The sequence below is a fragment of the Eurypyga helias genome, unplaced genomic scaffold, assembly GCF_000690775.1.
Source record: "Eurypyga helias isolate BGI_N326 unplaced genomic scaffold, ASM69077v1 scaffold7660, whole genome shotgun sequence".
NCBI lineage: Eukaryota > Metazoa > Chordata > Aves > Eurypygiformes > Eurypygidae > Eurypyga > Eurypyga helias.
The window spans coordinates 1-26700 of record NW_010227584.1 but is presented as its reverse complement, the minus strand read 5'-3'; the positions used below and the strand labels follow the sequence as shown (position 1 = coordinate 26700).

At 42.1% G+C, this 26700-nt stretch overlaps 1 protein-coding gene across 1 annotated transcript in view; it reads left to right on the top strand.

Annotated features, from left to right (window-relative positions):
- LOC104513337 (matrix metalloproteinase-24) overlaps positions 1-25860 on the top strand; it is a gene marked incomplete at both ends in the record, with an annotated part of 26798 nt that extends 938 nt beyond the window's left edge. The window contains 2 exons of the mRNA XM_010156662.1: positions 1146-1450; positions 25699-25860. Coding sequence (XP_010154964.1) covers positions 1146-1450; positions 25699-25860 — 467 coding nt within the window. The remainder of the gene's footprint in view (positions 1-1145; positions 1451-25698) is intronic.
- Between the last annotated feature and the right edge of the window lie 840 nt (positions 25861-26700).

Sequence of the window (26700 nt, the reverse complement as noted above, 5' to 3'; positions counted from 1 at the left end):
AGAATCAGGCACTGGGGCACTCCGTCGATTCTGTTGAGAGCTCCGAGAAAGGGTGAGGATTCTTCAAGTAACAGTGAGGGGCTGTAGAGACTGGGAGGAGGGACTAAATCTGGGGACTACTTCAAAGCTTCCACCAGTAATCATTCCTTTAACTCAAACTGTAAAGGGACATCTTCTGTATGTGAAGATCTGAGAGTCAGATCCTGCTTCTAACCTTCTCTGGACCTTAGGGAAAACTGGTGTATAATCGTATAAATAAAATATATCTTAAGCATATGGATAACCACAGGAAGCAGGTTGGTAGATGACTTCATTTCTGCCATTGTCAGACTAGTAGTTGTTTAACTTTCCAATTTCAGTATTTGTAGTGTGCCTTTCCAGTGATAGATACCTTGTTTTGCCACTGAATGTATTAACAGCATCTTTGATCTGTCAATCATTATATTAAATTGAGCCAGTTACATTAAAGACAAAGTTATTTCACCATGACATTCCATATCCCTCAAGCAAAATTTAATAGGTCTTGAGTCTTATATGCACTCACAAAAAACACCCCATGAGCCACTTTTTAAGCTAAAGTTCACAAATATGGGAAATTTATGTGCAATTAAACTCCACACACACACCCAACTGTATCATTGGCCGTCCTGGACTGGGTTGCACAAAACCAGCAGGTCTATCACTCCTATGAGCTCTTAAGTATTTTGAGTAGTCCTGAGAATGAAGCTGCTCATATAAGTAAGTTTGTATAGTTCCCTGAAAGGTTTGTTTCTCAAAAAGAGTTAGTAGTCAGTGTTTTCATACACTGGATTCCATTTTAGCATGATAATTTCAGATAAAATCTGAAGTACTTTGCATTTTTCATCTAAGTTGCTTAGCTGTCTACACCAGGATTTGAAAGGTGGTCAGGTTTTTAGGAAGTGATACAAGATGAACCAAAGTAGTGGGAGACTTCAGGGCTGTAGTTAAATAAAGTAGATAACTTTATTTGTAATGCAAAACTTTGCTTGCATGAAGTAGAGTCTGCAAAAATTGAAGACTCTTTGGACATGGAAACTGTGTAGGTGTGGCTATGTATTGGAATTACAATACGAAGTCTCAAATGTATTCTGTAAATTTAAACCACCCTTCTTTCTCATTCACAGTGTGCACAACTATACCCCCAAGGTTGGAGAGATTGATACAAGGAGAGCCATTCGTCAAGCATTTGATGTTTGGCAGAGAGTGACACCACTTACCTTTGAAGAGGTCCCATACCATGAAATTAAAAATGACAGAAAGGAGGCAGATATTATGATATTTTTTGCTTCTGGTTTCCATGGAGACAGTTCTCCGTTTGATGGAGAAGGTGGATTCCTAGCTCATGCTTACTTTCCTGGACCAGGAATAGGAGGAGATACTCACTTTGATTCAGATGAGCCATGGACCCTGGGAAATTCTAATCATGATGGTAAGAGCACAGGTCATTTTTCAAAACAAGGATAAGTTGGTTGTTTGTTTGGGTTTTTTTTTTTTTTTGTTTGTTTGTTTGGTGTGTCCCGTTCCCCCCCAAGGAAGCTGGATGGGACAACTTTTTACAAGGGCCTGTGGTGACAGGACAAGGGGTAACGGATTTAAATTGAAAGCAGGGAGGTTTAGATTAGATATCAAGAAGAAGTTCTTCACGGAGAGGGTGGTGAAGCACTGGAACAGGTTGCCTGGAAAATCTGTGGATGCTCCATCCCTGGCTGTCTTCAAGGCCAGGCTGGATGAGGCTTTGAGCAACCTGGTCTAGTGCAAGGTGTCCCTGCCCATGGTAGGGGGGTTGGAACTGGATGATCTTTAAGGTCCCTTCCAACCCAAACCATCCTGTGATTCTATGAAGTTGAATACAGACATACTGACAGGCTTTCAACTAGGAAGTATTTGGTTAGTGGACCTTTTGCCTCTCATACAATGGTTTAAGTGTTTTCTAAAACATGTATTCTATCTTAAATGGGTAGATAATTTTGTCAGTAAGTTTGTGACTCTGCATGCCTCTGCAAATGTGTGAATGTTGAGAAGTGAACAGAAGTGCGTCTGCTGGTTTTTTACATCTCTCAAGATTTGGACCATGCTACAGGCACCATGGCTCTAGGAGGGAAAAGATGAACAAGAGTGTTGAAATATAAGCTCTGTATCTCATGAAATACTTAAGCAGGGCAATTAGAGTTAGTTGTAATGGTGAATAAAGTTGAGAGTTTGAAGATGACGTTCGAATGTGTAGTTGATTTGATCCATATTTGTTTTCCTACACTCAGGATGTGGTCATAATTCCTCCCATGAGAGGTCCCAGCTGGCTGGTATGTTAAGGACTGATGATGATTAGGACAACTGGTTTTGTGATATCAAGCAGTGAAGAGTTTCTGCATTTTTCTTGCTTTATCTTACTCTAGCACCAATGAGCACTTTCTGATCTATTTTCAAACCTTTGATTAAGGATAGTGCTGATTTGTAAGAAGTTTAAGTTGGAAAATCAGAATTTTAAAGTGAGCACATAAAATATCACTCCGTTTTCCATAGTCTTAGTGATTTGGGAAGGGCAACCTTTAGGGATTCAAAATCACATTTTTAAACATCTTATAAAGATTACTTGGAATGAAAATATGGCTTGATTTTTTTAACTGTATAAAAGCAGAGCATTATTGTGGCCATGGTGTCTAAGGACATACGAACAGATAATGTCTTTCATTAGACCAGTGTAGTTTGAAAAGGGGAAGAGGTTTCAGACATGCAAGCCACCTTCAGGCCTGACCTAAAAGTGACAGCTTTCATTCAGAATGGAATGCAAATTGAGACAATCCCTCAGCATTTTGAGTCTGTATCTATCAGATTATGTTTGAAAGCAAATAGAGCTGGCAAGTTGAATGTGGGAATGCTAATTTGTAGGAAAGCAGAAATGATATACTTCTCGGGGAAAGAGAAGTAATGTTTCCTGGCATGTTTAAATGACTAGATTAGATGTAGGCAGAGAAAGAGAGAGGTTATAGCCTGTGGGATGTGGAGGGGGGGATACTGTGGAGAGCGTGAGAGGTTGTGGTGTGGCAGAGAAGCACAGGTTCGCTATCTTGAAATGTTACGAATTTTTATTCCTAGGTTTGTGGTTGGAGGGCAGTTTATTGTTTTCCCTTAAAGATCAGGATTGGCGATCAGAGACTGAGTGATTACCTTGTAAGAGCTGCTTCTGCAGCAGATAGGTGTGTTTGTGCTTTGTCTATGGTATGTGCAAGTTCAGTCTGGTCTTAGAAGTTGTTTGATCTCAAGTGTGGGGTCTGAGGGTGACTTGTGTGCTGGATATAACTTCCCAGGAAAGCCCATGTATGAGACCTGGGAGTGCTGGTGTCTGGGATAGAAGTACCTTACAGGAAGGTGGAGGGGAAGGTTTTGACAAGTTGTACTTGTTTTTTTGTTTGTGTGTGGGTTTTTTGTTTGTTGGTTTTTGGGGGGGTTTTTTCCTCTTTTTCCACACAAAAAAAATTGTTTCTGATGGTAAGCTTAGCAAGGTTGGGAGGCAGCTCAAAGACTGGCAGGGGTGGCTCTGGGAAAAATTTTCTGCTAGATAGGATGTTCTAACATAGACTATAATTTCTTCTATTTTTTTTTAATAGTTTTTAGAATGGTGTTCGGGAGCAATATATACAATGAGGGTTTCTTTTTTTTAAAAAAGCTGTATTTTATGCAGTATTCATGTGGCTTTTTCAAAAACACGCTATATTTTTCTGGTGTGCTAAATGACTGTCATGAGTAGCGTTATCAAAGTGCATTAATTGGTATTTGAGGGGCTGGTATGCACTCAGAGTGTGAAAATGAATGATGTTTTGAACAAATCTTTCTATGAAAACAGCCATCTCCACTTTGTACGTGGAGAATGTGGTACATCCTGTTGATGAAAGCTGTCTGGTAAAGATATGTTGTGGTGGTCTGCTTGGGCTCATTAGCAATTTCATCACACCAGGTAGTGGATACTTAGTTGGGATTTATAATTTTGCATGATCATTACTATACTGGTTTTGCCCCTTGTGGACAGCATGACCATTACCATGTCCCTTAAAATTATTAGTGTAATCATAATGGCTGTGATGCTCTTGGTTGTCTTTCTGAGACGTGGTCTGAGAAGCACTTCAATTGTCTTCTGCTGTGAAGAATGATCCTGCATAGGCTTTCAAAGTGAATGCAGTTTCCTTCCCCTGGATATTAGTTACAGTTCCACTCATGCATAAAATTGCTTTAGCCAAGTAATACTGTACTTTCAATTCATGATTGGTGATTTATCTTCTTAATTTTACTGCCTTCTCTGACATCTCCATAAGCAAGCTGTGAAGAATTAGTTTTGTTAATATTATGATGAGGATGTGCAAAACCAGGTAGTAAGTTGAACTCCTGCAGCAATCCTTATTAACTGAGATCATGGGATATAGAATTCATCTGTAAGGTTTTCTGATGAGAATGTCCGTGGGAGCAGCTACAAGCATAGAGTCTTAGGTTGGAAAAGACCCGCAAGATCAAGTGCAACCATTAGCCTAACACTGCTAATACTACCACTAAACTTGTCCTTAGGCACCTCGTCCACACTGCTCTTAAATACCTCCAGGAATGGTGACTCTACATGACCACAGAATGAGAAGCAACTGGCATGACCTCATGTTTTTTCCTGGAAGGAGCTCCTCAATAGAAATGAAAACAGCTCTTGGCCTTTAGTTTATCCCAGACTTGCAGCAACAAGGTCTCTGGCTTATTGGACTTTGATGTGTGAGCTCTTTGCGGAGTCCTTGTCTTTTAGGGGTACATCGTGTGTAGCTGCTTGCAGGCCAAGTGGCCTCTCTTAGCTGCTTAGACACAGTGTTTGGTGACTGAGTTACATGCCAGTTCAGGCACTCCATGTCCCAGTTGTTTGCATTACCAGAAGGGACACGGAGGTGACTTTGCTGTACTTTCTCCAAGTCTTGGGCTTTTTTTTTTTCACTTGAAATGTGCTGTAGAAACAGCCAAGCAAACTTCAAACTGCCCATCTCAATACTCAAAACCGCTGAAATGTGTTGCTTACTGTAGGCAGCAAAGCCTGTGCCTGAAAGAGGGTGAACAGACTTGGCCGTGCTGGGATGTCTTCCCTTGGCTGCCTTAGTATCTTACTTAACTTGGCTCAAGCATAGAAGTGCTGCATGAAATCCATTATTAACTGCCCAAGTCAAGTATTTTTTAACCTTTTATATGAAACTAATAATTATATGTGTATCTCCAACATCAGGCTGAAAAAGAATCTTGAGTGGCTGAAAGTAAGTTCTGTCAGTTTAAATATCCATGTTACACAAGATTGCCCCTCTGACAATTCAAACATTTGTTTAATCTGGGTTAATTCCAGGAAGTAAATTTTAATCTCCAGTTCAACATTGCAGATAGATTCGCCTGGGATTATTACTGAGACTTCTTCATGGCCTTTTAAAAATAAAAGACCATTATTGTTATGCATGTTGTCAGCACTAAATTATGTGGTGTCTGCCAACCCCCTGCAGATAGATACTAGTTGTACAGCTGTATATAGCTATTAGCTGTATCACTCTGTTGGTAGGGACAATACTTGCTCTGTCACCATCACTGCAAGTTGCAGTGCCTGTGTCTTACTAGTGCTAACGGCACCCACCTCCACAGTAGCGACCCATGGCTGTAGCAAGCACTGATGATGCTGCAGGGCAGGTAACCAGAACTGTCACTGCTGGGGCTATCCCATCTGCAACTGTGACACCTGCTGTCCCTCTTCCTGTGCAATCCAGATGTCATTCCAAAGTTTATGTATACCAGGCACTGGAAATGCAGTGAAGCAGAAGTAGAAGGCTTAAAGTGGAGCAGGATTGATTTAGGGAAGACATTTAGAGAAGCTTTGTAATGCTAAAGAAAGGTGAGTACTGAGGTATCCATGCCCTGCCAGGGATCACCAGAATTCTTTTCTTTCCATGCCCAGAGTTGATCTCGAAGACCCTCCCTATCATCTGCTTGTTGCGTGGCAGTGTAAGTGGGTTCAGGTGGAGAAGCAAGTCTTATTGAAATCTTCAACAGCAGTAGGTTGATGTATCTTACTTTCATCTTGGAGGAGGCTGCAACAAAAAGTTAAAATAGACTGGTCTCAGTGGGGTTTTCATACAGGTTACCTCACTAGAAAGAACAAAAAATCCACCATGCGCTAGTTCTGCATTTTGCCTGGGAAGCTACTGATAGAAGTGGTACGAGAGGGCCACAAGGGTAAGCTAGGGTCATATGTACAGTTCCAGTGTGGGGTTAATCCACCATGACAGGTTATCCTGGCTCTAGTGCTATTGGATATTTCCTTTCATCAGCAGGAGCATCAAACTTAGCTTTTGCAAAGAATGCTGGGCTTAGAGGGCTCCCCATGGGCCCATGCTGACTAATCAGTTTTTGATGCAGCCATTCTCCCACCCCATACCACTCGTGATTTAAGGAGTTCCCTATTTTTATTTTCCTAATTTTAGTAAAATCATTTACCTTTGGCTCCAGTTCGTGGTTGTGCTACCAAAAACCGGGAATAAAACCAACCCCCTTAGCACTGATGCAGGATTAAGCAGCAGGCATTCTGTATTGCAGCGTCGGGCGCACAGGGGGTATCTCCTCCTAGTGTGCGCACCCAGCCCTTCTACCGAGTAGTTCATATACAATCAAAGTGTACATATTCATTAAGTTTCCACAGAAATACATTGTATTTTCATAAAATTTCCTGAAACTAATCACCATATTAAAATTTTAGTTATGCATATGCATTTTGTCTTTAAATTGAGTCGAAAGGCTGCTTTTGTGACCACCACAGACCACCGACTCAACAGAAAGACCTCTCAATGTCCTTGACTCGAGGACTTTGAAAGCTCACAGTACAACTTTAACATATTTCAAAGCCCCTTCATGATGTATCCTTGAGCGTCAGGGCAATAAATCAATCTTACTGAACAGCTTAACAATAGTAACTAATCGGGGACCTCAGCTCTGATCCCTATTACACATGATGTAACCCCAAAGTCTGTTCAGCTCCAGTTGAAATCAGTCAGGTTCTTTCTTTGGATGACTTGTTTTCCTTTTCCCCTACGCATTATTTGAGCCAGGTTAATATTAACATAGTGATTTCCAAAAGATGGAGTCTGTCATGGTATCAATGCTGATTTATTGTTCTTGGTGTGAACTTCCACCCATTCCATCTTTAACTGGTTTTATTTAGTAATAGTCACCAATGTCAAGTTCTCCGAAGATCTGCTTGCTTCCCAGTTCAGCGTTTCCCATTGACAGAGACATTGTATGGTGCCAGCCCACACAGCATAGGAGTCTACATAGATGATTTTTGCTCCATTCTGTGCTGCTAAAACAACTGCTGTTGATTATCCTACTTGCATGCTGCCTTCACCTACTTAGAGTATTTGTTTGCCAGCGGTAATGTGTAATGCAGCAGCCTGGTATTGACGTTTGCCATTGATCCTTTTTGCTGAGGCATCAGTGAACCAAATGTCTTCTGTTGGTGTTCCCTTGGTGAGGGGAGATGCATTTAAAATTGAGGGTTTAAGAGGTGGCTGTAATGCTAATGGATCTGCATTTTTAGGTGTTTGTAATTGGAAACTGTAGTATGTCCTTAGGTTCATTTCATTTCCTCTACAATTCCCATCAAATAGGCACATTGTTTTGTGGCCCTGACCGAAGGTTTTTGTACAACTCCTTCTGGGTGTGCAGTCCCTTTAGGATTGCTTCTAGCCAAATAAGTGGTTCTCTGGTTTGCACAGGTTGGCCTTGGTGTATTTTCTCAACGTGTTTCATGCTCAGACTAAAGACTAAAGTCCCTTTTCCCATTCAGAGTATCTCTGTTCTGTCTCTTTAAATACAGTTGAGCTGAATAGTAAAGGTGTCCTTGGTCTCTCAGGGCCAGTTTGGAATAGGTTACACTGTTCAGCAAAACCTCATTCAGCTATAATAGGGTCACAAGGGTATACCGGTCCCAATGACTGATAGGTTTTTAATTAGTCAATCAGATTTTTTTTGTCACCTCCTTATGTTCTAATTTCATTCTCAGGGTTTGCCCTGGCATAAAAGTGAATGTAATGGGTGAGCAATGATAGAAAATCCAGGGACATGCTTTTTCCAGTATTCTAAAGTTCCCACCAACTGTTATAACTCTTTCCTAGATTGGGGCATTTGCAGCTGTTAGATTTTTCTTAAGGTACCTGGAGGAATCAGTGTACTGCCCACTATCTACCAAGTACCAAAAAACTTCTCTACTTAGTCCCTGATGTTTCTCGAGTGGGATCTCAGCCTCAGCTTTATGTAATGATTGCTACACTTCTGTAGCACTGCCACTTCCCCTATCTTTTCAGGGGAGGTTCCTACAATGGGAGCATCATCTGTATATTGGTACAGTTTCACATCTTGAGGGAGTAAGACTGTCTGTAAAAGTTCAGCACGAGCAGCATAAGCAATTGTGGGTGAATGTTTCTCTTCCTGTGGGAGCCTGTTAAAGGTGTATCGTATCCCCTCACAAGCAAAAGCAAATTTCTCTTTATCCCCTTCCTGTAAGGGGACCATAAAGAACATGTCTTTCACATCTAGTACTGCCATCCACGGGTGTTTCGCCACTTGTACCGTGGCTGTTGAAGTTGCAGTATTGGTACTGCAGCTGCTGGTGGGGCTGTGTTGACATTTCAGTGCCAATAATCAGTTGTTAGATGACATTTCCTATCTGATTTCTGGACTGGCCAGAGCAGCGAATTGTGTGGAACGGGTTCAGGAAATAATATGCTGTTTTTCCAAGTCTGCAGTTACCTCAAATTCCATTTTGTACTGTAGCAGAAATCGGGTGTTGCTGGTACATATGTGATCTTTGAATCAGGGAGTGCAGGGGCTGCATGGTGTACACACACTGTAGCCTCCTGATTTCTGCCAGGGTTAGTGTTGACGTTTGAACTGAAGGACTAAATGCTACCCTCCAGCAGGCACCAGGTTCAGCTCTTCAAAGCATTGAAACCCCAGCTATTTTCAGTGTGATCTTTAACTGCAAAGGCAGTAGAAGTTGTGGGCTTTTTGCCTGGGAGCCATAAATTAACTTTTGCAGTTTGGCATATAGCACTTGCTCAGTTCACTCCAGTGATTTTAACTTTTTGCCATCCAGATCATCCACCCAGCATCTTTGCATCCTGTTGGTTTAATATTGAAATTTGTGCTCCTGAATCTAGTAGGAATTTTACCAGTTCTCATCCAGCAGGACCAACTGGAATCAAAATATATGGGACATTAGTTGTCCATTGATAAGATTCCGATTGCCGTACAGACAGGCCCTGTTGCCATGCTGCCATTAGTCGTCTTTTGGCAATCTCGTGCTTTGCAATCCATCCCTAAGTGGGAGGAAAGGGTTATCACTCTTTTTTGGAGTTGGAGTTGCTGCTGGAGTAGTACACTCTCCCCTTTCGCCATCATTGCATTTCTGGAATGCTTGAGTTGGACTCGGGATAATGCTGGTAGGCTGTCCCTGAAACATGGCTCTGGGAATGCCTAGTGCCAATGCTTTCCTTCACAGTTAATTTCTCCGCTCCCAAGACTCTGCTTGTGGGTTTTTAGGTGTATTTTCCCTTGGTTTAGTTCCTGTTCCTTGTTGGGGTGTTTGTTTTACTGGTCACACTTGATGATCTCCTGCTCAGGGTCTTGGGTCAGATTTTTGTTGGCTAACAGATCATCCCACCCCATTTCATGAGCATGGTTTAGTGTTGTGCATTAATTCTGCCCAGCTAGGGAGTTGGTTGTGGGGATCATTATCACCTAATCCCTCATTGCATTCTGTGTCTCTCTTAATTGCAAAATGGAGTGAAATTAAGTAGGGTTTAAGAATTCTTGGGACCACTCTAGGTAGTGATTTTAACATCACGTAATCAACTGTAGCAGATAGTGGGATATCACTGGATTCTCATTTGTACATGGCTTGTGTGGCAGGCAGCCTTTTTGAGGGCTGTAGAGAGCTCGTTAAGACATCTTATGGGGATGATGAAGAAATCACTCTGTTCCGTAGCATCTATACCCGCAGCCCAATAAGCTGGCCTACTGGTGATAGAATGGGATCCTTCTGCCAGGTCAGGTCCTAAATTTAAGAGAACTCCTGGACCCCAAAAGCTGTTAGCTTCACCTCCGCTCAGCATTATTCAGTCGCTGCCACTTAGGCAGACTCGCCACAAATACTCTCGTTTCGGTTTCACCTTGCTTTTTGCCCCATTTTTCTTGTAAATTTGCCAATTGTAACAGATCCCAGGCAGTCATTTGCAGTGTATCACGATCAGTCCTTCAGACTGTTCTGTTTTTAATGATGGGTCTGGCTTCATATTCAGGGGAATAGGAAGGAAACAAAGAGTCATCTTCCCCCAGTTTGCTACCATCAGGGTCACCCTGTATGTTCCCATCCATTCTTCAGGGAATACAATCAAATTTTCTAATCTGTACAGTGTCAGGGGGATGGGGAGCCCATATAAGCATCATCTTGACCTTTTCTTCCAACTTTTGGGTTTTCTCCTCTTCTTCCTGTAACTGTTTCTGCAGCTGCGCAGTTTTGAAAGATAATATTAATTCAGCTGCCTTTCTGCTTTCTATTTCTTCTTTTAGGTCCTTCTCCTTTTTATTGTTATTCTTCCTATCCTAATAAGCAGCTGCTAAACAGGTACCTAGCATTTTGCAAATAATTTCTTTCCCTTTTCCATCCTTTATATGCCCCCGACCACCTTTAGCTGTTCTTCCCTAGCTTCCCAATCATGTCAATTATCATGAGCCCATTCTTCTGAGAAGCTGGGACTCAGGTTTATTCCATGCCTCCATAAATAAGTGATACTACTTGCTGTCCTGCCGATTACGCTGATTTGTTGCAGATGCATAGAATGCACCTCACTTAAAAGAAAGAAGCACCAATATGTTCTGTTGAGGTAAAAAAAATAATTTTAACCAAGTTTGACAGAGGTTTACCAAGGTTCAATAAGCTTGATGGCAAAGTTCACCTTTTTAATAACTGCATGGTAAAAACATACAAAGGAATGTTCAGTTAGAATAGTTAGAATGATTCACACAGAGACCAGAGATGCAAAGGGTAAGGGAATCCCTCCCGTTGAGTTGCAAGGTTCAGAGTGCAACTCCTTGTTTTTTAAATTCCTTATGGACCCTAGGTGTGGCTAGGTCCAGTCTTAGTCTCAGGCTTGGACAATGGTTTATGTCTAATAGAATTATCTATACAAAGTTTAATATTGAATAGCGACATGGATTGGTAATGTTTCGTTAATATTTCAGCATGCTGGCAAGTCACTGAGGATCTGTTGTGGGTAAGGAATCTTTCTGCTGTGGGTTAAGAAGGGTGTCTCAGTGTCAGGTAAGGAATCTCTAACTTTGAGAGGCATCTTTGCTCAAGGGGAGAGTCACCTGGTCACCTGGTGTGCAGTTCAGCTGCAATTCAGAGAGATCAAATTGGGCCCATGCTGATGGTAATATTTATAGAAGGAAGTAGTTGGCAGCTAGTCAGTAGTATAGACAAAATAGATGTCTTTATTTTAGCTCTGATGTCTTGTTCTGTACTGTGGTTATCTTGCATTTTGGGGCTTTGAAATCACCTTTTGAAATAATTTTCTGAGCCACCTTCACTCCCTTGTACGTGAGCCAGGAGCTTTCCAGCCCTCAGCTTCACATGAGTCATGAGTCAGGCTGAACCAAAGTACAGCATGGGGTCTAGTATATCCATCACAGTGCCAAGGGCAGCCACTTCAGCTTCTTCAGGAAACAACCCCAGCTGGCAGGTTATTCCCGTAGTGACTCTAGTGTAACTCAACCTCACATCAAGTTTGATCATTTTGCAGTTCACGGGATTCATCTTTCAGCATCCTTCCTTCCAGGTACTCTCCCACACGGTACAGCTTCATGTCTGTATGAAGTTCTCTTTGTAAATGTAGAATTACCACTGTGACTGCTCTTTAGATATTGGCAAGAAATGCTGAGCTTTGCTAACAGCAAGTAAACAAAACACTGTAATCATCACAACAAACATAGCCTGTAGATACTGATGGGTTACTTCAGGGGCTTCTTTGGAAAGCTTCTTGTTCAGCGGTTCTGAAGAAAAGCCAACCAAAAAGAGCGCCAGCATTTACAAGACACTGCCAGAAGTAGTACGGGAGGTGAGACCTCATGGGTCACTTTCAGTGCAGGAGCTTCTGCAGAAGTTCTGGAGGAAAAGGGCCTGAACCACCTGGGAAGGCTTCTGTTCACCACAGAGGAGAGGAACTGGACAGATTTTTCTTTGCGATTACACCACAAGAACTAGCATTGTTTCGGTGAGCATCTACCTGGACAGCATAGCAAGCACTCCTGTAGCCACCATCTGGACATCACACATGTTCAGGAACCTGAGCAGGTTTTTCAGTACAGCCAAATACTATCAAAGCTGACTAATATGAATGGTCAGCAAGGGTCTCAAAGAGAAAGTTTTGATTAGAGTAGCTAATTTTGGAGGAGAGTCTTAACTGATCACCAGTGAGCATGACAGCCTGTTGTAGCGATTGGTGAGGAGCATGCATAGCTTTGAGCTAATGTCTAATTTGCTGGTCAGCATGATCAGTGTGGTGGCTTGACTGGAGATTTACTATGTTCTATCCTGACAATATTAATGTCACCAACCTTATTGATTCTTTTGACACTTGTATTCCTGTTCTAAATACGGGATCCTCCCTCTCGCTTTTACATTTACAATGGAATTCAGTTGCACTAATGTAGGCATTTAGCCAAGCTTTGAAAGCACCACTCTCCTGTCACAGCTTGATCTGTTCTTGTCAAGAAATCAGATGCACTAAATTAAGTTAAGCTTGGACCTGAATGCCCTGATACTCTTTTTATTCCTGCTATGAGTACAAAGTCTTTAAAATTGCCCAGTCACCTACAGATTTTTCTGCCACAGCAGTACCTCTGCTTGGAGTCTGTCCCATTTAGATCACTGACCTTTGCCTTTAGCCATTTGGTCCATCTTGGGTGTTATACAGATGTCCTATGCTCCTGATACTTGTTGCCTTCACTGTCACATCTGGGTACTTGAATCTGCTCATTTGTCTGAACTATCCTAGAAGCCATTAGAAGTACAATATGGGAGGTTTCTTCTGTAAAAATGGGGTTACCGAGCAATGCCTTTATACTTCATGGACTGTGTCTAGATAGAACACGTTGTTCTTCTGCAGACTGTCTCAAGGAATAGGTGTACGGCTTTCCCTGTTCAGATTCCTGGATCTTGGAGGGATGAGTGTCTTTCAAAGGACTAAATAATTTAACCTTGAATGAGAACCAGAATTCAAGTAATACACATTTCATTCTCAGCTTCTGGAACTTTTGCAGTCAGATGCTTTAGGTCTCCTCTCCACTTAAACTCCTACACAAGGGATTATGCATATGCTTCCCCCCATCACAGTCGTGTGTTTCCCAGAACCATTTTCTCTTTCTTCCCCTTTGGACCAAGGGAAGGTTGAAGTGGCCATAATGTGAACTAGATAAGGGAATGGATGTAGCCAAATGTAATTTACCTTTCACTTCCTTTCTCCTGATCTGGTTACCTTGGAGTCACCCTATCTCTTGGGCCCAAATGAAAGAGTAGGTAGAAATGGGTGGCTGGGGCAGGAAAAAGGACTGCTGCCCTTTCAGCTGCAAGATGCCCATCGTGATCATAAAACCACAGCAGAACTATTGCAGGTCTACATTCTGGGTAGAGTTTGATTTCTTCAAACTTACCTATTAGTTTCTGCCTGCCACTCTCCTTGCCTTTTTTTCTTCCTGCGTTCTGTCACTATTTTGGTCCAGAAAGCTTTTCTTGTTCCTTAACTGTATCAAAGTCACCTTCACTTTTGTCAGTAGTGCATGGTTGAAACCAGTGATGTTTCAAGTTTAACAAAAATGGATTGTGTTTTTTTGGGGCCCCAGTACACAAAAGGTATCAGCAAAGTGGGAGGAGTCCCATGCAAGAGCACTGAGGTAATAAGGGACTGGAGCAAGAAGCCAGGGGAACTGGGCTTGTTCAGCCTAGTGAGGAGGAGGATGGATTGGGAAGGAAGCATCTAATAGCAGTCTTCCACCTGAGGAGGTATTGTAGAGAGGACAGAGCCACATTCTTCTTGCATGTGAACAGAGGAAGGAGCAAAAGGCAATGGGCACAGGCTGCAACAAGGAAGACCCATCTGGGCATAAGAAAATAATTTTTCACTGACAGAGTGGTACAATTCCGATGCTGTGCCTGGAGAAGTTATGGAGACTCCATCCTTTAAGACTTCCAAAACTTGGCTGGATGATGCCCTGAGCAACTGGCTGCAGTTTTGTGATTAACCCTGCTTGAAGCAGAAAGTTAAACTTGCTGACCTTCAGACACGTCTCTCGATCTAAATTTTTCTGTAATTCTTTAGCATTGCCAAACGGACAGAATTTAATTCCTAGAACTTAAGAGCAAATTAGAGTTACTTCTCATGGCAGTTTTGAGCTGTAACAAGGTATTCAGCTCATAAAATTGTCTTTTCTATCACCAAGTTCACTTCTAAAAACTTTAATCTTTTAACTCTTTTAATATTAAGATTCCTCATGGTTGAGGACTGGGGATGCTCATAGGTGCCTTTGAAGTACCACCTCTCATTGTTACTTTTTTTTTTTTTTAAAGGTTTCTGTAAGCATTCACTAGATGAATTATATAAACTTTGAATGTTAGGATACATTATATAACAGATCCCCTAGTACTAAGTGGTATGTCTAAGTAGATTTGGCATTTTTTTTTCCTAGTCAGGCAGTTCTTTATTATCTAAGACTTCCAAGTGTTTCCAATCATTTTGGAAACTTTGCTGACTAAACCTTCTTTATCCTATTAATTTGTTTGATTAGAATAGTGATGTTTTAGGTGGAGGGAGGGTACTAAAAGGAATGAAGAGTTGTTTGTTGTTTGGTTTGTTTTTTTCTGAGATTTGTATTGGTATCCACTTTTCCAGGTTGACTTTACTGTCTCCTTGCAACCCACTTACCTGACTTGTACAGGTGCAGTGCACGCTTGCTGAAAAAGAAAATACGGCTTCCCTTAACCCCTGTACTTCACCCAGCATATTGGCAACACTTGGTAGTCTTTCATCCTTGATTAATTCCTGTTTCCTCTGTGTTTTGCCTTGCTTTCTTTCTCCTTTCTTATTTTACCACTTTCTTCCTGTTAATTTTTTATGGAAATGCCGAGGCCAGCAAAGACAATCTACAAAGTATCAATATAATGAGCAACTTCACAGAGTTAACATAACATAACTTCACATTTATTCACAACACAGCACACAAAATCTTTGTGCTGTTTGGCTCTTAAGTACTTTTTTAATTTTCTTTTTCTGATTTCTCAGGTACAGAACATCTCCACATCTAAAAAGTTTTGTTCTAACAAATGGCATTTTGAATCCATCATTATTTTTCAGGCTTCTGACGCTATTGTTGAAAACAAGCATCAGTATTTTTCAACGCAAAAATCAGAGCTGCTTTGAAGTTACTCACGTGTCCTTTAATGCAGAAGACTTGTTATCTGAAAGACTTGCATATCAAGGTTGGAAGTGGGGCATACATTGTATTAAAATTTCAATTTTATTCTATCAGGCCTTTTAATGATATTTCACCAGACCATGCTGTTGGTCGGTACTTTTGTTCATTGAAGATGACCAGTTCAGTATTTAGTCTCTAGAACATACCTACTTAGCATAGGTTTCATCCTGGAACTGCTTAGAGAGACTTGTTCCCATAAGGCAGAGTTATCTAAAATTACATGCTAATGTGGAACCAAATTTGAGCAAGCATATAGACACATGGTCGCAACACAGCCAGCCACAGTAGAAAGAAATCAAATCAGGTGGCTTAAATCAGCAGCGGTTTGAGACTATGTCCCTGTCACGTCAACCCAGACACAGAAGACTGTAAATAGAGAACTTGCAAATTAAATTTTATTACAAAAGCGAAGAGAGAAAGCCCACCAGCACACATGGAAAACTTCTGTCTTCAGATCCTTCTTCACTACTGGACAGCATCTCTGTAAGTAGTGCTTTTTTTGTTTGGCATTACAGTAGTGCTGCACTTGTGCAGTCTGGATTTTAAAGCTTTGCAGTGTTGACAGTGCTAGCTATTGATTACAGCTGAAATTCATTCATAAGGATCACCTGCAAACTCCACGTTCAGAACAGTGTACTTACAGAACACTGAACAGCAGGTGAGAATTATTATCCATTTGTCAGTACTTGTTTAATACACAGAGTATGAGTACGATTATGTAGGTATTTGATTATACAGAAATCAATAGCATTCTGAAGTAAATTATTTTACTTCTTTCCACAGAGAATAAGATATTCTGATATTCATAGGAAGGAGCAAGTGGAGATCAAAATGATGTGTCATTCCCTTAAAAAGGAAGAAGAACCCAACTGAAAAAAAGGCAGGTCATGAGAATCAAGGTGAGCCCAAAAAATCTTTTTACCACCTTCCTGTGTAAAGCAGAAAGAGATGATGTGAAGCGAGCCAAAATGCAGCAGTATCTCTGATAAGCTTGCTGCATTCCACTTGCTGAAGGGGAGAGAAGTAAAATAACAGGAAGAAAAAAAAAAAAGAAAAATAGATGAATTCTTGAAGAGGTTGCTGGTCATTGCCATCAAAGGAGGAATGCAGCATTGGCAGTAAAATGACACCCAGTGACATCACAACCAAACACCAGACTTGAGTACTTTTTTTTCCTCCTTTTTCTGAAGGAAGGCACAAGATTTGAAGACAGTTTAACTGGGTACAGATCTGGATACAGATTGCCTTCTGTATCCAAATCCACCAAGAATACCACTTTGAGGGGGAATGTCTCTTACATCCCAGCTCTCTTACTTCTCAGTCCTACCTGGTCTTTACAGCCACAGCGGGAACCTCTGGGTCAGGGGAGGACAAACACAGCAAGTCTCCTGTCGTAGGTAGAAAACATGCACTTTGTGGGATAGAGCTGCTCTCTCAGCTGCCAGAACAGCACTTTCTCTCCTGCCACTACAAGAAGTTAAATATAATTTCAACCTGACTGGCAGAAAACAATCCCAGATAGCAAAAACTGCTTTGTATCCACACTGCCTATGCCAGGACCTGTTTGGAACACCCTGGGCCAGCCTTCTAACTGTTTTGATTATTTTTTTTTTTTTTGGGTGTAGTTACCTTCTGGTTGTTCTACTGACCTGGTCAAGTACTAAATTCTCTCTGTAGACCATGCTGTATTTAAATACTTTAAAAAATTTAAATCCCCAGCATAGCTTCTTTTCAAGATTGATGAAATGAAAGTCTATCTGCATTTTCAACGTTTCTATGAGTATTTTTCTTTTCTTTATGAATCTAGGGAGTGATACACTGATATAGGCAAATAGTTTTCATTTTGGGACTGGTAATTTTTGGTATTGAATTGCTTATTGAATTGTAACCTACACTTGTGAAAGTTATGGGAAAATTTTTCAGCAGAACACTCATATTCCACTGAACGTCAGGCTGCTGAGCCATCTGGAGCAGTCATAACTTCACCTCTCTCTGGCTGCCCACTCTTGCCTCAACATCACTCAGTCAGTTTTGGTCTCATCATTCTAGAAAAATATTTTTCACTTCTCCTGTGCATTTTTACAGGAGGTTGTCCTCATAGTGTCATATGGGCTATCTCAAGTAAAGCACAGCAACACTAGTCAGGTCTGTAACACAGCTAGCAGACCTAGTTTGCACACTGCCTTTTGGGGACACTAAGGCAAGCAGATTAGCTGTCTTTCATGATGATTGGTAGTATAATATGGTTCTTTCTACAGTCATTTGATCTCATGGAGATCAGTTTGTTAGCATGGCTGTGGTACAATTCTGTTAAGTTGGCATATCACTCATTCTTTTTCTCCAGTGAAGCTGTTTAATGACACTCCTACAGAGTCTTCACAAAGACTTAAAGAAGATGCATCATGTTCATTGCTACATTTATAACTATCATAGTTTAAAAAAAGAAACCTGTATTTCATTTTAACATCTATTTTCTTCTCTTCTAGATAGAAAAGCTGTTTTGCACATCTCATTTGGTGTAAACAAATGGCAGACCAGTATGACCATTTCTTCAGGGTCTTCAAAAGATTGAAAAGCTTTTCTTGAGCAGAGCATGTTGTGGAGGTGAATGGAGGAGTACAGACAAATCACATGTTCTTCTGTTTGACAGTTCAGACCTATTGGGTCTGAAGATGCAAGAACCAAGGCATAGCTTAGAGTAGCCCTATAGCTTCTTTAAGTTGTGCTTGGGAAACAATTGTCTCTACATGGCTGTTGAAGTGGAAGGTATCATTTTAGTGTATTTAAAGCATGTTTAGTTTACATCATCTTTTATGTAATTACCCTAGGCATGCTGTTGTCACAACCAATGATCTAACTTCTTCAGTATCATTCCTACTTTAATAAAATTCCAAAATTTAACCTTCATATGTCTCTTTAATTAACATCTGAGTAAACTTCAATATGTAGGTGTGTTAGCATGATGATACAGTTCATAAGGTATAAAACTAATATGACAAAGATCAGTTCACAGTTGTTTTTTCTGTTATTAATTAGATATACATTATTATTTGTACTTCTGTTGTCCTAGAAGCTCTGTCCTGGGTTTACACTCCCTTGTGCTACGTGCTCTACAGAGTTTACCTGCACTCATTACAGCTATATATATAGAGCTGTCGTGCTCAGGGATAAATACTGATAGTAATATCACAGCACTGCCATAATAGTGTCCTTGTGACCTATTACTGTAAACTGGTAGGCATTTAAATGTGTGTTTTTGCTGACCTACAGCAATTGGATACCCCAATATGCAATGAATTACTTGAAGTGAATCAAACTGTACAAGAAGGCATGTCTTGGAAAAGGTTTTTCTTTGTGAAACTGCTAGCAAGTCTGTTACCTGATTTAACAGCTGTCTTTCCAGCTGAAGATGAAAATCAAAGTGTGAGTGATGAAGTATATGACTAGAAAGGAAATCATACATTGGTCAGTTATCTGTGACTATAGCGTTCTCTCTATTATTACAGTAAAACCACATTTCTTACCTCTGCAGGGAAAGGTAGTAAATTATAAACTGAGAGTGCTTGAACAAAGAGCTGGTTTTGATGTGTGATTGCAATTTATCTTACGTTAGCTCAACTGGGAATACCTCAGTCAACAAGATCACAAATTCAGATTACTTTTAATGAAGAAAATTCAACTAGAAAGTGTGTTTCAAGTGTGTATTCTCTGGTGTGTGCATGGGGAGTACAGAGCTATTGAACTGAATGCAAGATAAGCAGGGTATACACCTGGTTTGACATCATGATAGTGGGCGAAGCTTTTATAGTGTGATAGATGTGTCCTCAATTATAACTTTCTCTGGTAATAACATTGGTTTGTAAGGAAAACATGTCAGCAACTTCAACGCTAACTTAACTGTGTTTCTTTGCTTTAGCATAGCAATCTAAACTATTTCACTCGATGAACCAATGTACAAAACTACCCTCAGTTTTACAGGGTCTTCCTCTCTCTGGTGCTTATTAGTGGACTTCTGGATTCCTCCTTTGAATCAGGTAGGAGAAAGCTTAGGCAGGTGTCTGCTCAGACCTGTTTATGTTGTACAGATGGTACAAACGAGCAGAAATTGTTGGGTTTCTCTTGGGACCTTTCCCCGCAAATACAAAGCAAGGGTAGTCAGTTCCTCCTTCACCCCGCTGTCTTACCCAGGTGTCTGGTATACACTGAATGCAAGTTGTGATTTGGTCTTGGTCTTGGGGGAGGAGGTTGAACAAGAAATTAAGGAGCTTTATTTGATCGCTTGACCTTGTTTCTGTGTGAGTAGCAAAGTATGAAGCTAGGCTATCGGTTCTTCCTTCTGAATCTTGCTCCAAGGAAGAGGGAATTATTAAGAGTGCTGTTTGGATAAGAACTGTGGAGAACTTGAAGGTCAGAGACTTCATGGCATGTTCAAGATCTAACAGAAACGATCTGAGAGGTATAGGCTCCTTTAAAAACTCCTGCAGATCGGCAGATTGGACAGTTTCCAAACGGCAGCCAAAGAGCTGTGGGTAACTTCACAAAGAGGCCTCACAGCTCCAAGCTAAATGCTGTGGGAGGAGATAAGTACGCTGTCAGGAAATAGTTTTATACCTTGATACTTTTTCAGAGCAAATCCTAGCCCACCCTTTGAAAAGAAAACGAACAATATGTTCTCTTCTATGCTGTGAAACTCCCTGCGATTTACAGAAATGAAGGGAACTTACTGCATAGCAATGTTACTGAATAAACTGACCCCTCAGAAATGGGATGATGGATCCAGAGCTGGGTTTTCAAGCACCCTGTTCTTACAAAATGGTCTTGGTTTTTTTTTTTTTCTCTCCTGTCGCTTCCCCCAAAATTGTATGCTGTCTGCTTGCTGTCTGAGAATGGCTTAGCTGCTTTCGGACTTGCAGCCGTCTTACAGAATGTAGCAGGGTGGAGAAAAATTACATGGGGATGCTGGAAAGAAGAGAACTACGGATGTATCTGGGAGGAGGCTAGTACAAAAAGAAAGGTGAAGGGATGAAACACTAGTGAGAAATCATTGGCCAGGGCATGGAGCAGCAGGAGAGCGAGCAGTGTCTGCTAATGATGTTCTACTGCCTTTTGACAAAGGCTCTGAGATGAGAAGCAACTACAGCATTGACAATCAACATTTGTTGAGAAACAAGAGGAGCTTCTTGTACTTTATGTGGAAGGCACTTCATTTGCTGGAAATTCTCTTTAGCTCCACTTCATTTGCTCCAGTCACCACCTCCCACCACATCACTACTCTGGTTTGAGTGGCCTCCTAGCAATGTATCCTCCCTTGGGAAAATAGCTTTTCCACTCCAGTGTTGAACGGTCCTCTGTGGCCATGCTAGAACTGGGAAGGTTCATTTCTTAGTGAGTCCCTTACCTCTAGATGCAAGGAAGCAAAGCTGCCCAGCGAAAATTCTCCATGCTTTGCAGCATCCTCACGCACTGTCAGTCAAAATGGTTTTAAAACTGGTGGCAGCCGCTGTTTTCCACAATTGTCCTTATTTCCAGGTTTAGGTATTTCATAAGGATAAGTAGGAAAAGGTGCATTTCTGTCCAATAGAGGAAGAGCCAGTCGGCCTGATCACTATGGCTGTTGACATACTTTCTCAGGTATCAGCACTCATTTTTTTGAGCTTGCTTGATCGTCTCAAAGCTCTTCCTGGTTGTGTCACTGGTGATCAAGGAACCAACAAAGGCAAGTGATCTGCTGGACCTGGTACTTAAGAAGGAAGATCAGCAGCATCCTTGGCTGCAGTAACCATGAGATGGTGGAGTTCAGAATGTGTGTCAGAGGGGTTGATACTGTTTAATATCTTCATGAATGGACCTCGATGCAGCAAAACACACCCTCAGCAAGTTTGAAGATGATACAAAATCTGGAGGAGTGGTTGATGCACTAGATAGTGACACTGTCATTTAGAGAGACCTCAGGAGGCTGGAGAAATGGGCTGACTGGAACCTAATGAAGTTGAGCAAAGAGAAATGTGAAGCCCTGCACCTGGGCTTTGTTGGTGGCTGACAGACTGGAAAGCATCTTTGCAGAGAAGGGCTGGGGGGTCCTGATTAACACCAAGTTGAACATGAGTCAGCAGTGAGTTCCTGCAGTACAGAAGGCCCACAGCATCTGCACATAAGGAAGAGCATTGCCAGCATGTCAAGGGAGATGAGCATTTCCACTCAGCACATCTGGAGTGCTATGTGCAGGGGGCTTCCCAATACAGGAAACTTGAAATTCAAAACCTGACTGGACAGAGTCCTGGACAACCTGCTTTACCTGAGCTTGCTTGAGTGGAGGGGTTGGACTGAGCAATATCCAGAAGTGCTTTCCAACCTCAGCTGTTCTGTGAGCCTGTGTGATTCTGTTTTCCAGCTGTAAAGTGGGCTGGCATTTGTTTTGGGCAGAAACAAGCAATTGAAGTCTATTTAAAACTAATTTAAATTAAGACAGTGTTTGATTTTATGTTCTTGATAAAGGTTTATTACATGGTGTCATGTAAAAAGAGTAAAGTACTTTGGCAGGAAATAGACCCCCTTGTGTTCCAGCTTGTCCTCAGATATCAGAGGGGCTGGGGGTGGCTGGGTTTAGATTCTGAGTGATGCTCAGTCTGGCACTATGAGACCAGCCGCATTCAGTGTGACTGAACCGTCACGATTCAGGATTCACAGCACGCTGCACTCCTGCCTAGTCACGCTCCATGGCATCACACGGCCAGTAAAGAGCTGGCGGTGCCCGATAAGAGCCCTCTGTGGCTGGCTGTGTAAAGTGGAGTTTATTCCAGCGACAGAAACACAGGTTCTTATGGATCGCTGGGGATGGTGCACTGTCTGCAAAGCATGTGCAGATATTGAGACTGTGGATAATACAGCACGCAGGATCTAATAACATACAACACCATACACTAAAAACCTAGGAACATATAACAACATAAAACTACTTGAGTAATACAGCAGCATAAAATGACTCTACAGAGATTTCTAAGTTTCTTAGGAAAATATTTGGTATAACTAAGAGTGTAAGTCTCACCTAAGGTGTCCCTATGGGGGGAAGAGAGGCTCAGCCCATCAGTTGATCCCAGGAGTCAGAGGCAATCTGCGACGGTATCTCCCCTGACCTGTTCAAGATGACGTCTTCCCTCACATCCCCCTTTTCTTCAGCCATTTTTATATTAAGATTTCTAAGTTTCTTAGGAAAATATTTGGTATAACTAAGAGTGTAAGTCTCACCTAAGGTGTCCCTATGGGGGGAAGAGAGGCTCAGCCCATCAGTTGATCCCAGGAGTCAGAGGCAATCTGCGACGGTATCTCCCCTGACCTGTTCAAGATGACGTCTTCCCTCACATCCCCCTTTTCTTCAGCCATTTTTATATTAATTTCTATCTTCAGGGTGGAGCTCACGTGACTCCAGTCCTACATACCTTTACCTTTGGTTGGTGTAACGTTCTCTTGCTTCGTTTTTAAAGGTATAGATTAAGAAAATTCAGTGGGCACACTAAGTGAGGGGTGGTCACACCTCGGAGGCGGGGAGCTTTTGGGGTTTGGGATGGAGGTGTGTTTTGGTATTATAATGACATTATAACGAGCAAAGTTCGCAGAAAGGACAGCGTTTTGTCAAAAACCAACAGACTGTTGGCCCAGGGTGGCAAAGTGTAGCTTTCACAGTTCGTAGCACCAGTAAGTTCCCATCTCTGCGGTGATTCACAGAGCCTGGCTGCGGAATCTTCAGTCGGCTCCACGCTCCGCAGGCAGTCATGTTCAGGAACCACCATGGAGTGGATTCCTGGCATACCAGCTGCAGCATCACTTCCCCTGAAAGCCCCTTCAATACCAGGTCGTGCCTTAATGGAGGAACAATGCCCGACCTTTAATAAAAGTTTATTATAAGTCACCCTCAGTAATTATTCAACACATGGAGGCAAGTAACTTACATAGATGTATATGTAGACTTACATATAAGAGACAAGTTCAAGATATCCTGCCAGTACAAAGACTCCTAGGATACTTCAGCAAGGAGAAAAATGCCACCAGATTGGTGAGGAAGAAGTCTCCAAGCACTTAGCACGAGCACAGCCCATGGTAAAAGTCACTCAGTACAGAGCTGACTTTCATGAGACTGCTGATGAAAGTCAGTTATGTACCGTGTGACTTTTACCACAGACTTCCAGGTGTGAGCAGTTGTGGTAGCAATGAAAATTACGCTTTCATGAGCATTTAAGTGATACAGGAGAGTAGGTCCATTTAATTTGCAATAGGACTTGGGGTCTTGTAATCACCTTGAAAACTGGCTGCATCTTCTAAACTTGTTTTTGAAAATCCATGAAGAGTGATCAGTCCTCTGAACTTGACAATGAAACTACTTAATCCATTTGTACTACACTGTTGGACATTGTATTGACTTATTCTGTACACACCAGATTTTTCAGCATCAGATGAGAAAAAATTAAATCCCCATTTGGACTTCTTAAATACAGAAAATCTGAATTTTAAATACATACATGGTTAAATTTTAGCCCATGTGTGTTTTTGGACATTTGTATCTGAACAAATGTTTTTGAACATTTATTTGAAACACATTTGTATATTTTAACATCTTGCAAATTCAGGTGCTTATGCTGTCCCAACTCAAATGCTTAGACAATTGAACCATTTTGGGGTGTGCGACCAGTTGAGCACTGTATGTTACTGACTTTAAGTATCTTGAGGTGCTGGAAAAGCATTCTGCTGTGAAGACTTGCAGGCCCCTGAACCTGTGTTGACACGTTTTTATGAGTAGCAGTGAAGCAATAAATATTTAAGAAGTGGGGGTAGTTCTACATGAATCACACCTGCAACTCCTGTCCCAAGGAGAGTTCAGCTGTGTAGGCAAAACTGAACTTCATCACCTCTAAGAGAGGCGCAGTTTGAAGATGTGGGGAACAGAGGTATCCTGTTTGGAGATGCGATGAAGCAGCCACTGAGCTGCCGCTGCCATTTTCTCCCATGTCCGACTGCAAGTGCTCTTGGTTTGTTCCTTGCCAAAACAAAGCAGAGAATCACGATTCAGGCAAAATTGAGGGCTCAGGTATTTTATTTGCATGGGGAGACTCTTAGATCTGTCCTTGTTGGCTGTATTTTCATCCCTCACACAGCATTGCCTGTGTCACCTCCCTTGTCAAGGTACCCTCACAGAGTAGGACATCCAGGGACCACACTAGATCAAGGAGATGAGGTTCCCAGACCCATGGACTGAAGAGGAGTGTGTGCCTGTAACAGAGTTGAAGGTACCCCTACTTTGCACTCCTGCCAGCTTCTGGACCAGATAGGGATCCTCAGCCCTTGCTCTTCCTGTCAGGAGCATGTCCTTTATTCCTCCTTCTGCCTTCTCCCTCCTGTTATTGGGGTCCAACCCAGTTTTCCCCTATGTGGTTCTGCCTCCTGCAGAATGGTGCTACTTGTGCTCACCTCCTTCTGCAGGCATGGCAGTGCCAGGAGTCCAGCAAAGTAAAAGCATGTTGAGGAGGCTATGCTAGAGGAGATGGGGTTGTCCACATGTGCTACAGTGGGTGTTAGCCCCGGTCGTCTCTGTCCTTACTCCTGCCTTGCCAGGTGCTTTACAGATCTCCCCTAGGATTTGGTGGTCCAGGTCAGATCAGAGCATGGCATCAGAGGACTCAGAAGGGAGACAAAGCTCCTTTCCCACCATGCACCTTTGTTGATTAGCAGACTGTTAACGCTCTTGCCTCTCCTGGCAGCACACAGATAAGGAGGCAATGGTACCAGAGCCACCAATTTTGTTGGCCATTTTCTGTAAATTCTACAAAAGAGTCTATAGTCTGTATTGTTCCACTCCTGGCAGCTGCCTCTTTTACCTGGACTGAGGGGGGCTCATGGTCATGGGCCAGAAGCCCATTCTGTGATAATGACTGTAAAAGCCACGCAGACTTCCAGGACTAAAACCCTCCCCAGTAGCTGACCCTGGCACTGTGACCTGCGCTGCAGTAGGATAGCAAAGCATTTGCTTCTTGCTTCATGAGTAAGTGGGGCTTGGGATTGCATCGGGCTGTGGCTGTGTACTAACCTGGCTGTGCCTTCCTTCCACAGGGAATGATCTCTTTCTGGTTGCAGTCCATGAGCTGGGACATGCGCTGGGTCTGGAACACTCCAATGATCCCAGTGCTATCATGGCTCCTTTCTACCAGTACATGGAAACACACAACTTCAAGCTGCCTCAGGATGACCTCCAAGGAATTCAGAAAATCTATGGTGAGCAACATTATCCACTCATCTATTTACACTGAGCTCAAGCCTAGTGAGTATCTTACAGCCAGAGACAGGTAAACCCCAAAATGCTTGCAGCTGGTGGGCTAGATTTCCTGTTATCACTGAATGGGGAACCGTTTAAAGCCCTTGATGCACAGCCAGATATCAGACACCTCTGTCAGTGGCAGTGTCTTTGCACAAGTCAGAATAGCCAGACCTCTGTGATCTCACTGCTGCTCCATCCCTCACTCTGTCCCCAATACCAAGGAGCGCTAGAAAGAGAAAAACAGGCAGTCACTCTACCCAGGGTTTGTCTGATGGGAACAGCCAGTGCAAACAGAGGGGAAGAATGTGAAGAACATGGAACATTAAGGGAAGGGAAACATTATTTATGTACTCATTTTTTTCTCCATATATAGAAGGCAGGGGGGAAAAAAGTGTTGGATCTGGTTAGGGAGCACTTCTTTTAATCTCCAGCTGAACATTGTTGTACAACATGTGCCATAAAGGTATGGGATCAAAGAAAAGAGAGGGAAAAGAGGCAGAGCGGTTATGGGAGAAAATTAAGGGGCTGGAGATGATGTGGTACCATGTGATGGGATCATGGATACCATGGTGTGAGGACAGGGACTTTCAGAGAATTATTGGCTAAAGGAGACTCTGGGAACAGAGGGAAATGTAGGTTTTAGGAGCCACAGTCAAAAGGAGGCTGTGTTAGAAGATGTTAATGGATACAGTCTGTGGCAGCCCATGGAAAACAAGTTTTGTCAAACAACCCTGATTTTATTCTTTAAGGAATGTACAGCTTTGACAGAGATGTGGAGACCAGTGACGAGCAGCGTT